We start from the raw sequence: 12813 nt of genomic DNA, 5'->3' as shown, positions 1-12813 counted from the left end.
AGATTGCCAGTATGGACAACCGCAAGTTCCATATCCTTGGAGTGTCCTTCCTCCGTCGTGGTACTGCGGAAGCTCAATAGCTGTGCAACCGACCATACTTACAACATTATATTGTGCTATAGGCCGTCTCGACCATATATTATCCGTGCTTATGAGCGACGAAATGAAAAAGAAGTAACCATTGTTTCCTTGGCAGATCTCGTGCACGCAAGATGGAGTTGCGTGGTTCGCTGAATGGGGGAAACAAGATCACAGGACCGGCACGTCGAAAGTGATGTACTGCGCAGCGCGACTCGAATACGGAACGGATGTCAAACCCCGCGAAGTGGCTTGAGATCGCTCGCCGGCTAATATTGGCATAGAGAGTGGTGGAGGAGGCGGAGAGACGGGCGTCGTCGACGTCGTCAACCTCGATCCCGATCCCCTACAAGAGGGTAGGAGTACAGAGTTTCATCTCAGGTCTCATAAGATAAGGCCCACGACACCATCTGAGTGACAAAGATGCTGCACTTGCAGCTATATGGACTTCCACGCTCCACTGACCGCGCTAGCCACGTGAGAGGACTGTGTTGGGCGTGGGCTTGGACCCATCTTTTTTCACATGCAGGTGTAGCGATGCTTCAACTTGGTACCTATGGCTACTGGTGAGCACAGCTTCGAGGACACGCATAGACAGCCCTCGAGACACTGACACAGCGTCCCTATAGTCCGCATTTGCATTTGTGGGGATGAGCAGACTGGGAAATCTAGCCTGCTCACGTCTTTGGTACAAACCATGCCCTGGGAAGACGACTACTAAGCCTTGCACTAATTCAATTGTAGATCAAGGACACCTTCGTCACTGCACGTATCCAATCAGTCCTACCCCCAATCACACTCCCACCAACCCTAGGCACACCCGAGAATGTCACAACTACGATCGTCGACACTTCAGCACTACCGCAGGAGCGTGAGCACCTGCGGAAAGAGATCCGGAAATGTAACGTGATACTACTGGTATACAGTGATCATTATAGCTATGAGCGGGTCGCTCTGTTCTGGATGCCGTACTTTCGGTCGCTAGGAGTCAACGTCCCGGTCGTGCTATGTGCGAACAAAAGCGATCTCAGTCCTGCAGGCACAAGTACGGCTCAGATCGTGACGGACGAGATGCTGCCAGTCATGGCAGAGTTCAAGGAGATCGATAGCTGTATCCGGACGAGCGCGAGAGAACATCACAACATCAACGAGGTGTTCTTCTTGTGTCAGAAGGCCGTCACGCATCCGATAGCGCCGATTTATGACTCGAAGGAGAGTAACCTGAAGCCTGCAGCTATGCAAGCACTAAAGCGGGTGTTCTACTTGTGTGATAAGGACCGAGATGGGCTGCTCAATGACAAGGAGATTCACGACTTTCAGTTCAGATGCTTCGATAAGCAATTATCGGAAGCAGATCTTACGAACATCAAGCGGTCGATTGTGAGTACTTCTGAGGATGGGATTGATGTTGATGGTTTCCTTCAGCTTAATAGGATGTTTGCGGAGAAAGGTCGACATGAGACGATTTGGATCATCCTGCGGAAGTTTCAGTATTCGGACAGTCTGAGCTTGAAGGACACATTTCTGCATCCCAAGTTTGATGTGCCAGCCTTTGCGTCCGCAGAGCTCAGTCCGTCAGGATATCGCTTCTTTGTCGATCTCTTTTTACTACACGACCAGGACAATGATGGTGGTTTGAATGACACTGAGCTGGCGGCACTGTTCGCACCTACACCAGGATTGCCATCATCCTGGGTGGACTCGGCATTCCCGAGCTGTGCTGTGCGCAATGAGGCTGGCTACATCACGCTGCAAGGATGGCTCGCGCAATGGAGTATGACGACGTTTGAGGAACCAAAGACAGCCTTGGAGTATTTGGCATATCTCGGGTATGAGTCACCAGACGGCAAGGGCACCACTTCTGCGTTGAAAGTGACAAAAGCTCGTAAGCGGCGTAACAGGCTTGCACGAGTGGAGCGCAACGTCTTTCTCTGCTATGTCCTAGGAGCGCCGCATAGTGGCAAGTCAACGCTACTGAATGCGTTCTTGAACAGACCATTCAGCAGCACATATCATCCAACGATCAAACCACAAACCGCGGTCAACAGCGTTGAACTGCAGGGTGGCAAGCAGTGCTATCTTATCCTCGAGGAGCTTGGGGAGCTCGAGCCAGCAATTCTGGAGAATCAAGCGAAGCTCGACGCCTGCGACCTACTCTGCTATGCCTACGACTCTAGCGATCCGGACTCCTTTGGACACATCCTCGAGCTGCGGCAGAAATATCCAGCATTAGACGTCCTACCATCAGTCTATACAGCTTTGAAAGCCGATCAAGATCGTGCCGTCCAGCGAACCGAGACACAGCCGGACGCCCACTGCGAAGCGTTGAAGATGGCAAAACCGATGCACGTCTCAGTCAATTGGACCTCAATCAACGACTTCTTTGTGCACTTGGCCGAGTGTGCCACATATCCTGCTCAAGCATTCCCGAAAAGCGAAGAGGAACCCGTGGATCGCACCGCGCTGTACATCGCTTTGGGTGCGACAATTTGCGCAGGGGTGGCATTTGCGTGGGTGTGGAAGCGAAATGTTATGGGTAGTAATGGCTGATGAGCTTCCTTATACCCGCTTGCCCTACTCCGGGTAATTGTATGATATCGACGATAATGTGTGCATGGCGTGGCAGGCTTGCAGGTTATGCATATGATACCCATCTCTGTTGTAGACTAGCATGCATAGATAATACCTCTCACAGCATCTGCCTTGCAGTGGTGCATCTCACGAAGGCACTTTCAAATGAAGTTTCCACTAATAATACTCATGTGCTAAGATCGGCGGAGCCTAAACGTTATCGGATGTGTTTCAGGGGGATGGTCGGGGTTAAGTAAAGTAGGCAAGAATGGGGCATGGTTGGCTTTTGGCTGTCCGAGCAGTAGCAGTAGTTCAGGTCTAGCCTCAGGCTGTATGTTCTGGATGATGTTTAATTGCTTCGACCAATGCACACACACTTCCTTCACAACCCTTCCCTTTCACGAATTGTTCGGATGTGTACCGCTTACATTCTTTCCACGAGCTGGGCTGTTGCGTGTCGGATGTCGCACGGGTTGAATTATTGAGCAGGAGTCGAAGAGTTTCCGGAGGAAGTTGTTCACGTGCGCGTGTGGAAGTGCTGCTACAGCGGGACAGGGAGTGGCCTGGGATTGGCACTGGTGGTGACAGGGTAGCTGCGTGTGAGTGGAGTGGGGACATGAAGGATGCAGGTAGGTTTTCGCTATACTCCTCCGGACAAAGACACATCATCATTGCACCCCCGGGACGGCAGGGAGGGTAGATTGAAGTGCTGATTGACTGTGATTGGCCCGCAATATCGTGTCAGGTTGAGAGCAATCGCGGTATAGACACGACAATATGTCATGAATCCAAGGCTGACTTAGTTCTCTTTATATCCATACAGCCCTCGGTGAGGCAATCAGAGCTGGAGCGGCTATACCAAAGCCGTAAGACGTCACGAGGGCATGTGCCGCACATTTCCATCAGCGACGACAGCCACCACATCACCGAAGCGATCGGCAGCTACTACGGCGACGAGCAACCACCGCCGCCCGGGGGAGGGCCTGCTAAGCGCGAAGTACGTCCACTGAGCTTCATGCCGTCGCCGAATGAAGTCTACGAGAGCCGTGGGAATAAGAGGGGTGGTGGGTATTTCGACGTGAACAAAGGGACGAGTGGGAGTAAGAATCCACTGGAACGGACACGGTCGAATGAGAGCGGGTCAGGGGCGGTGGAGACCGGCAGTCTGTCGCCCAAGTCGCTGAGGAGGATGGGGTCAGGTGCGGCCGATGACGCTGGCGGCGGACAGCACTCGCCGCCATCACTCACACGGCACAGCTCTGCAGAAACGGCAGTCTCGCAGTTTCCACTGAACGACATTGACTATGAATCTAGTCCGGCAGCAGTGGCGCAAGAGCTCAGCAATCTGCAGGCTATACGGCGCATGTCTATGAACGTGGATGCTGGAGATCCGGATCTGGCAGGCTTCGGCGGCGTGGTACCTACGGTAGCGCCTTCACGAAACGATGATGATGATGAGAATGATGCGGCGCGGCTGTTCTGGGTGCCTGCGCGGTTACATCCGGAACTGGCCCCCAAAGAGTTCAAGACGTTCTTGGAGGACAGGGTGGACAAGATACGGCGGCGATCAGGTGACAGTGATAACTTGTCTGTGGAAGGGCCGGAGCGGTCGGCTTCGAGTAGTAGTAGCCTACGGCGGAAGAAGAGTATGCTTTCGCGGCAGATTGATACGAAAGGAGAGTACGAGGATGGTGCAGACCGTCTAGATAGAAAGAGATCGATGCGCATGCAAGTGGAAGGTCAAGCGACTGTCACGAATCTCGAGGACCTGGAGGCGCTGGTCAACGATCCTCAGCAACTGATCCGTCGCATGAGTATGAGTGCTGCGCGGCGGTCATCTGAGGATAGCAACGGCGAGGTCCCAGCGAGCGAAGATATGCCTATTCTGCCGCCCGGCGGTCAAACGCTCAAACGCTCCACGCGGACGACCTACCGGAAGGGCAGCTTAAAACGTGGGGAACGTGTACCGTTCTCGAAGCGAGTGCAGCAACGACAAAGTGGTCTGGAAGATCACGACGATGCACGTGCGCAATCGCCAACTCAGGTCGCAGCTGATGATCGAGAGCCAATTCTTGGATTGACCAGGGTCCAGACTGAACCTACGCCGCCAGCTGGTAACCTTGAGTTTCACTCCGCACCGACGAACCATAGTTCCTCAAGTAGGAGAGCTCCGCTTGTTTCGAGCTATTCGAGCGAGGATCTTGCGTCCGAACCTTTGCGCCAGGCTCAGAACCAAGAAGCTCGGAGGGCACCTCCACTGTCTGCACCTCCACCCCAGGAAGAGGAGCACGATCTTCGAGGACCGCAGGCGCGACAGTTTCACTCGAGACTCGCTAGTGGGCCTGGTCGGACGACTGCACATTTGCCTGGCTATACCAACAACAATCCGCTACCACATATCATCGAGACTCTGCCAGATGGCACGAAAGTACCTGTAGGACCACTTGCGCAACAGCAACAGTTTCCGGAACGAAAGTCCTCCCATGAACTACCTCGGCAGAATCACCGGGGTGGTGCGCACATGCGACCAGCACCTGGTGCAAGTCACTCCCATCACTCCCGGACATCGACATTAGACGACATCTCTTCAAATCCATCGCCTCTACCAGGAAGCGGCAGCACACGGACCGATGCGCTCACGATGGTGCCAACTTTCGAGGACAAGAAAGTCGATCGGAAAGACAGCACAAGGAAAAGCAGCTGGAAATGGATTCTTGGCAATGATGACGATGAGAAGGAGAAAGAGAAAAAAGCCGCTCGCGAGGAGAATGCGCTTGGTGGTGGACTGTCAAAGACGAAGTCTAAGCTTACCAAGACTCCGGGTGACAAAGCACGGATGGACGTCTTGCAAAATACTATTGATGGTACTACTCCCTCCCGAGGTCGCGAGAGCGTTGTGCTCAATCGCGCGGATGTCCAGCTCGATGATGAGCGGAAGAAGGAAAGCAAGCGATCAGAGACCAAGAAGGAGAAAGACAAGGAATCTAGTCTGCTTTCAGCTATCTTTGGTGGCAAGAAGAAATCTTCGGAGGGTGATCTCAAGGACAAGAAACGCAAACATGACCGCGCGCATTCAATCGAACCTGTGCAAAGAGTGCTGAAACCCGATATTGACTACAACTGGACCCGCTTTAGTATACTGGAAGAACGTGCGATATATCGGATGGCTCATATCAAGCTGGCAAATCCACGCCGCGCTCTGTACAGCCAGGTCCTGCTGAGCAACTTCATGTACTCGTACTTGGCTAAGGTACAAGCGCTGCACCCTCAAATGCAAATTCCTGCTTCCCAGCAGCAGAAGGCGCAGCAACAGCAGCAGCAGAAGGACCAGCCCGCTGAGTACTCACAATATCAGCGATGGCAAGAGGTGAGTCTTTTCGACTAAAAGAGAATGACTTTCAAGCTAATATATGGCAGCAGCAGCAACGCCAGGAGCAGTCAAGCGGTGGTCAGCAATCAGGCCGAACGAGCGAAGAGATGATCTCCGCCGGTGCTACAGGAGCAGCAGGACAGCAACAACAACGATCAAACTACGATCAGCATTACCGAAGCAGTTACGATAATAACGACCAACAACACTCATCCGGCGGTTACGACCACGGCCGGGAGTCGGATGAATATGAGAACAGTCAGTATGTGCGTCCGAATCAATACTCGCACGAGACCGCGCAGGAGAGAGTCAACGGCATTATGGGCCAGCCTGCTACCAATTCGGGAGGACAGCAGAGTTATAGTGTGGCGAGCACGCATGATTATTTGGGATATCCCAAGGATCAGCAGCCCTTTGATGCTAGGGGTGGAGATCTTTGGGATGATGATCGGAAGTCTGAGGAGCTTTGGTGAGCTAGCCAAGGAGGTATGGATGATATTCTTCACTTATTAGTTGTGAGCGTGGTGGACGACTTTTTCTTGGGCGGATCGATGAGGTGTACATCATGCTGCTGTTTTTCAAGCCTTGTGTACTACATCCGACGTTCGCTCTGTGGCCATGATATGCGCTATACACATTCATACTCTCGTCCCACTCGTGTCACCGACTCGTGTCACCGACTCGTGTTACTTTCCCATACCCACCTCTCGTCCCTCCAATGCTGTCGATCGTCCTCAACCACAGCACGGTTGCTTTACGACATTGCAGTATGACCTTGTAGGGTTTGCATATCGAATGTCACCATCCTCAAAGTGATGCCCCTGCTTGACGAGTCTAGATCTTTGGCCGGTGTGGCAGTGCAAGATCTGTGCAGGCCGAAGCATCCGCCAAGAGTTCTGTGCACATACACATGACGTAGCTCGATCGCGCTTGCTCACTCGCACGAGCAAGCATAAAGCATAAAGGTCGTTGGCTTGTTTGTGATGAAGGAGTTTCTGTCTCAATATTGAAAATCCATCAGAACCTCACCATACACACAGCATCCAGATACCAACCAACGAACCGACCTGAAACAGGTGAGCCGAACCATCATTCCCAAATATTAACAGGCATTTGCGTAATGACAGTGCCTTGTTTGATCTCCTTGCCACGTGCGTAGCAATATGCAAATGCTGACCAAGATACATCAGAAGAAGCTGAAATGTCTGTCCATTCGCCTCAAAGCACACTCCCGACTCGTTCGACCACAAACAACAGCAATGAGGACGATGCCATCCCGGATGAGGACAGCAGTGAAGTCACAAAACTCTTCAACGAGCGTCTGCAGGCATACAAACATGCTTGTGGATACCTTGAGGACTATGTACAGCAGACGGAGAAGATGCAGCATGCTCATGGCAAAGAGTATGAGAAGGTTCTGAAGACTGTCTCTCACCCGTTGAAGGAGGGCCACCATTTCGAACAGAACCTCGGTGGCATCGCTGGCATGTTTGACAACATTCGAAGCAACACCCAGGGCATCTCCAACAGCCACTACGAGACTGCTAAAACACTGAAGGGCAGCGTCCTACCCATCTTCGAGCGTCTGCACAATGAGATCAAGAACAAGACCAAGGAGTTGACCAAGGGGGCTGGGAAGGGTGCCAAGGCTTGTCGACAAGGCCCGAGCGACTTCGCAGAAGCACATCGAGCTCCTCGGTCAGCACACGGCTAGCTTCGACTCTACTGGTGGTCACCTCGCAGGCAAGGAGGACCCGTACATCCTCCAACGACAAGTCTACCATAGGCTCAACAAGCAGGTCATTGAGGAGAACAGCAACCGTGATGACCTTCTCTCCGTCCAGAACAGCTTCGCTCAGTTCGAGGCTCACGTTGTGCAGATAATCCAGAACGGTCTGAACCAATTCAACCAATGCCTCGGCCACCAAGCCGAGCAGACCCGCTTCATGTATAATGACATTGTCGGCACTACTCAACGTATGACACCCGACTTTGAATGGAATGGCTTCATCAAGCGCAACAACAATGTCCTCATCGACCCGAGCGCGCCAAAGCGAAGTGTAGAGAACATCGCCTTCCCGAACCAGGACCATCGCTCTACCCAGCCTCTGATCGCTGGCTCCCTCGAGAAGAAGGGCAAGCTACTGAAGAAGTATGAGACCTCCTTCTACGTCGTCACGCCCGCTCGCTTCCTCCACGAATTTAAGACGGACGATGATTTCTCTAAGGATCCTACGCCTGAGAACAGTCTGTACCTACCTGACTGCATGATCGGCTCTGTCAGTGGCAACGATTTCACAGTCAAGGGTAAGGACGCAAGCAAGGGTGGCATTGGTGGCAAGCTGGCCATGAGCAAGGAATTCGCACTTCGCGCGCACACGCCTCAAGACGCGATGAAGTGGCATCAGGTTATTGCTTCCGTGGCGGGCGGCTCGAACGACGAGAAGCCTGAGACTTCTGCCCCTAGCTCGCCGGCTATGGCTAGGAATGAGGCAGGGTATGCTAGTTCGGCTGGTTCGCCGAGCACGTACTCCGGTAGCACAGCTGCGCCGGCTTACGAGCAAGGTGCTGGGGCTGGCTCTCACATGACGACTGCTGGGAAGGAGGCTGCTGGGTATGGTAGCCATGGTGCCGGGCCAGGTACACAGGGCGCTGGTTTCGGGCACACCGATGCTGGGCTTGGTCAATCAAGCGCTGGTGTGGGACAACAGGGCTCTGGATACCACGGAGCTCCGCTGGGCGACAAGACCATGTAAATGCACACGTCTTCCGATACTGCCGTGAGTACAGGGTGGAGGAGGTAATAAGTGGAAGGGGAGGTAATGTCTGGTTGTTGTCCCAGCGAGCAGGTTCTATTGAGTATACAGCATAACACCAACCAACGTTTGTTCTTGACCTCTTAGCACTTCAAGAGACGGCTCAGTAATGCTGGTTCTGTCTACGTGCGTGGCATGTAACCATGCACATTCATGCTCACTTGCAACATGTACGTCATAGCACTGCTACTTTAATGAGCTCGAGGTACAACAATCAACACGGCATTTTTATGTCTGAGAGCATTACTTTAGTATTCATCCTCAAACAGCCATAAGCTATTACACTCTAGTAAGCACAGGAGCTTTTCAACGTTGCGACCACATCAATCACACAACATTGACCTCTCATAGCGACTTGGAAGCTCCACCATCTACGACAATGGCACACTTCCTCCGCCTGACACCTAGGCGCATCACAACGTCTCTCATCAGCATCAGACAACCACTCGTCGCCCGATCATTCAGCATCGCGCCACAACTCCGACTCAAAGAAGATGGCGATCGCTCGGCTGAAGAGCTAGAGAAGAAAAAGCAACAGCAGCTTCAGAAGCAGAGAGATGGCAAAGCCGAGTGGCACGAATCGTTGGCCTCGGCAGGCGAGTCGAATATTGCGGCCGACAAGGAGAAGGTCAATGATCATGGTAAACATATGGAGGATTTGCAGAAGGAGACGGCGAGCCAGAGTGAGAAGGAGCATCCAGATGGGAAGAAGTAGGTGGACTGGATGCGAATGATTGTATTGTGTAACCGTGTATAGCCATTTTGTGCTTATTTCATCGACTCTACCAGTCATGCTGGCCTCGAGGACTTCTAATGGAAGAGGACCTCTCTCACGTCTATACCACTACGTTTGTGCTGATCTATTCTGATCCATTACCACAGAGCTATACCGCTACGGCGGGTGCCACACGACTCTACTTATCAGTCGCCGAAGAACGACATCATCTACGAACCACGCGGGCCGCCTCTGAGCAACTCCGAGAGGGCGGCTCATCTTGTAATCCTGCTCACGTGGTGGAGCTCGCTGCTAGTCGAAGGACGAGTTGCTTCATTTTTGCTCGACCTGTCGTCTGGTACTGCTGAGCGATCCTACCCAGACCTGTCGTTACTTGGTCGAAGGTACCATGTATTGTACTTCAAGAGGACAGATGCCTTATAACGTACAATGCACATGGTAGAGGGCATTGAAAGGCATGATTGCCAGCCTTCGCCTGTTCTTCCGCCCGTCATACTAGTTGGCAACTCGATGGCTATGTGTTCCACTCGACTTGGTCCCACGTTTTGAGTCACTTTTAGCAAGCAGTTGTGTTTAATCAGCCGATTTTGCTGGGCCACCACGGGATCGTGCCGTGGATAGGCCATACCATATTTCTCTTGGCTCAAGTCAACACATGCTCAGTACTCTAGGACATTCTTGATAGTGTCGTATATCCTTACGACGTCAGGGATGTTGAACTTTTCGTATGCCAGTCCAGAATGTGTCGACCAGCCAGCCACTCGCTGCACAGGTGCTTCGAGCCTCAAAAAGCACTTTTCCTGAATCGTGGCCGCAACTTCTGCTCCAACGCCGGCATTGACCATGCTTTCATGCACAACAATGCACCTTCCTGTCTTGTTGACAGAAGCCATTACAGCTTCTCTATCCCAAGGATAAACAGTCCGTAGATCGATAAGCTCAACCGAACATTTGAGCTCCTTCTCTGCCGCAGCCAAAGCATTCTGGCAGAGATAAAGTGGCGTTCCGTAAGAAATAACCGTGACATCCTTGCCCTCTTTTAACACCTCTGCCGTACTCAAGGGCAGCGTAAAGGCCTCCGCAGGAACATGCTCAATAGCAGCCCTGTACAGAATCTTCGGCTCCATGAATATGACAGGATCATCACAAGCGATCGCCGCAAGCAACAACCCTTTCGCCTGCGTCGGTGATCTGGGCACTACGACCCTCAAACCAGGAACATGCGTAAATAACGACTCGGGACTCTGCGTATGGTAGAGCCCTCCGTGTCCCACGCCACCAGCGGGCATCCTAATGACAAGCCCACCACAATTCATTCCCTCATTCGCACCAGCTCGATATCTCGCCTTTGCCACTTCATTGACGATTTGGTCGAAAGCGGGATACACGTAATCAGCAAACTGGATCTCAGCGATAGGTCGCATACCCTCCATTGCTGCTCCGGCGGCGAAACCGACGAGTCCTTGTTCACTCAAGGGAGTGTTGAAGACGCGATGGTCCCCGAACTCAGTTGCGAGATTCATTGAGCAGCGGAAGACGCCACCGAAGGCTACGTCTTCGCCGAAGAGTAATGTTCGTTGGTCTGTCCGAAGGGCATGCGAGAGTGCGGCGTTGACGGCTTGGAAGAGATTGATGCGGCTTGTCGTGCCATTTCGTGCTTCCTCTGGAAGTTCTCTATTTGCCAGAGCTGCCTTCGCGTTATGGTGGAGTAGTGGTGTGCTTCCATAATCTGTTGGTATGTTTAGACGCGCTTTGGCTGGATGTGAAGCATATGTTCGAACAAAGCCTCTACTCCAGCTACTCGAGGTGAGTAGTCTTGGTCGAAACATCACTGTGAAAACGTCTTGTCCTGTAGACAAGATGTGTATAGTATCACAGCATGTAGTGTGGTTGTAAGAAGTGAAGTCGCTTACATGCGGGCCAGTCATAAGCCGAGGCATGCGGCAAAGTCGATGCGTTCGGGCTATCGTGACAAGATGATCGTCAGGCACGGCACGAATGAGATATGGATGAGAATAAGCTGAAGTGTATAGTACTGCGCTCTGCGGCAGGCAGATGTAATAGTTTCTATCTAGCGCACGGACTTCTGGTGGCGAGTGTCGCTCGGAAAAGTACCGTTACAACAACGCATTGTGCTCTCACGAGCATTGCAAGCACAACATTCTGTCAAGCCCAGAACACGCTTGCAGGCCGCTCACGGTCTCGCCGTTGCTCTCGCCTTTCCGGTTCGCGGTACTCGACTCGGTAGGCTTCCTTTCGTTGCTTTTGCTTGTCTTCATAGTAGAGCGACCCTCGTCGATCATCGTCGACGACTGCTGTTCGTCGTCGCGAAGTTGCTGCTTCGACATCTTCTTCCAAAACGAATGCTTCATAGCGTGTAGATTTGCGGTGTGGTTTCCAATCCGATCTACGCTCTGATCGAGGCGGCTCGAGTACGAGTGTTTTCTTGACTGCGTAGTCGTCTTTCTCCTTGGGTACTGTCCTTCGAGAAGCCTTTGATGATGGTTCGTCGTATGATATTATTGGGACAGTCCGCGCAGCTGATCGTGGCGCTCGTTCCGTCGATCGCAGCAGCTGGTTGACGTGAGTGTAGCCAGCGGGCATCTCGACCTGCACTAGCTTGTGGTCGTCCCTGGTCCGGCTGTAGACAGCGCCGTCCAACCGGTAAACGTAGCCAGCGACATCACGAGCCAGGCTCATCCCGGCTTCGCATAGTCGTCGACCTGCTCGTTGGCCATCTAGTGGGTTGTTGCATGCACGGCAGCCGTGAGCATGCTTCTCGAAGTGGTACAGTGACCAAGCTTCTGCCTGCGTCAATGGCCGCGACTCTGCTGGGGCGAATCGGACAGCTTTTGGTGAGCCAGGCGACGCAGGTGCAAGGTTGGACCGCGAAGGTACGCCATCAGGCTTGACCTCGACAGTCGCGAAGTTGTTGCCGCGAGCGGACGGCATTGTGGCGGTAGTGGCAGTCCGGCGATATGTATGAGTTGATTGGTCAAGCAGCGAGTAGTCCTCCAATGTGATGACAGTAATGGTAGAGTAGAGAGGTAAGTTGGGCAGCGACCTGTCCTTGATATACAAGGCGGCGAATAGGCAGTGAGACAGTGGTGAACTATTGGATGGAAGAAAAGATGAGGCAATGGGAGATGGGAAGCAAGGCAGATATAACCAAACCTATTTGCCTTCCTGCGAACCAACAACTAGGCAACGAAGCGAGCCAGACGCACCACCAGTCCGGTGTC

General features: G+C 52.7%; 5 protein-coding genes across 5 annotated transcripts; 4 read left to right on the top strand and 1 right to left on the bottom strand.

The window, feature by feature from the left end:
* Positions 1-1041: 1041 nt before the first annotated feature.
* Positions 1042-2628, top strand: GEM1 (ERMES complex Ca(2+)-binding regulatory GTPase gem1; the record flags this gene model as incomplete). Its single annotated transcript, XM_064837579.1, has 2 exons — positions 1042-1458; positions 1504-2628. 2 exons carry the CDS (start codon positions 1042-1044, stop codon positions 2626-2628), a joined length of 1542 nt encoding a protein of 513 aa, XP_064694902.1.
* A 644-nt stretch (positions 2629-3272) lies between these two features.
* On the top strand, positions 3273-6492 carry LTS14_004878 (uncharacterized protein; the record flags this gene model as incomplete). The annotated part of the gene is made up of 3 exons (XM_064837578.1): positions 3273-3278; positions 3473-6016; positions 6067-6492. 3 exons carry the CDS (start codon positions 3273-3275, stop codon positions 6490-6492), a joined length of 2976 nt encoding a protein of 991 aa, XP_064694901.1.
* Positions 6493-7220: 728 nt separating this feature from the next.
* On the top strand, positions 7221-8775 carry LTS14_004877 (uncharacterized protein; the record flags this gene model as incomplete). Its single annotated transcript, XM_064837577.1, has 2 exons — positions 7221-7717; positions 7806-8775. The coding sequence occupies 2 exons, from the start codon at positions 7221-7223 to the stop codon at positions 8773-8775; spliced, it is 1467 nt and encodes a 488-aa protein (XP_064694900.1).
* Positions 8776-9214: 439 nt separating this feature from the next.
* LTS14_004876 (uncharacterized protein) lies at positions 9215-9994 on the top strand (the record flags this gene model as incomplete). Its single annotated transcript, XM_064837576.1, has 2 exons — positions 9215-9546; positions 9718-9994. 2 exons carry the CDS (start codon positions 9215-9217, stop codon positions 9992-9994), a joined length of 609 nt encoding a protein of 202 aa, XP_064694899.1.
* Positions 9995-10230: 236 nt separating this feature from the next.
* On the bottom strand, positions 10231-12523 carry LTS14_004875 (uncharacterized protein; the record flags this gene model as incomplete). Its single annotated transcript, XM_064837575.1, has 2 exons — positions 10231-11420; positions 11770-12523. The coding sequence occupies 2 exons, from the start codon at positions 12521-12523 to the stop codon at positions 10231-10233; spliced, it is 1944 nt and encodes a 647-aa protein (XP_064694898.1).
* Between the last annotated feature and the right edge of the window lie 290 nt (positions 12524-12813).

The sequence above is a fragment of the Recurvomyces mirabilis genome (assembly GCF_035927965.1).
Source record: "Recurvomyces mirabilis strain CCFEE 5264 chromosome Unknown scaffold_11, whole genome shotgun sequence".
Lineage (NCBI taxonomy): Eukaryota > Fungi > Ascomycota > Dothideomycetes > Mycosphaerellales > Teratosphaeriaceae > Recurvomyces > Recurvomyces mirabilis.
The sequence above is the reverse complement of the archived record's forward strand: the minus strand, read 5'-3'. Positions and strand labels throughout refer to the sequence as shown.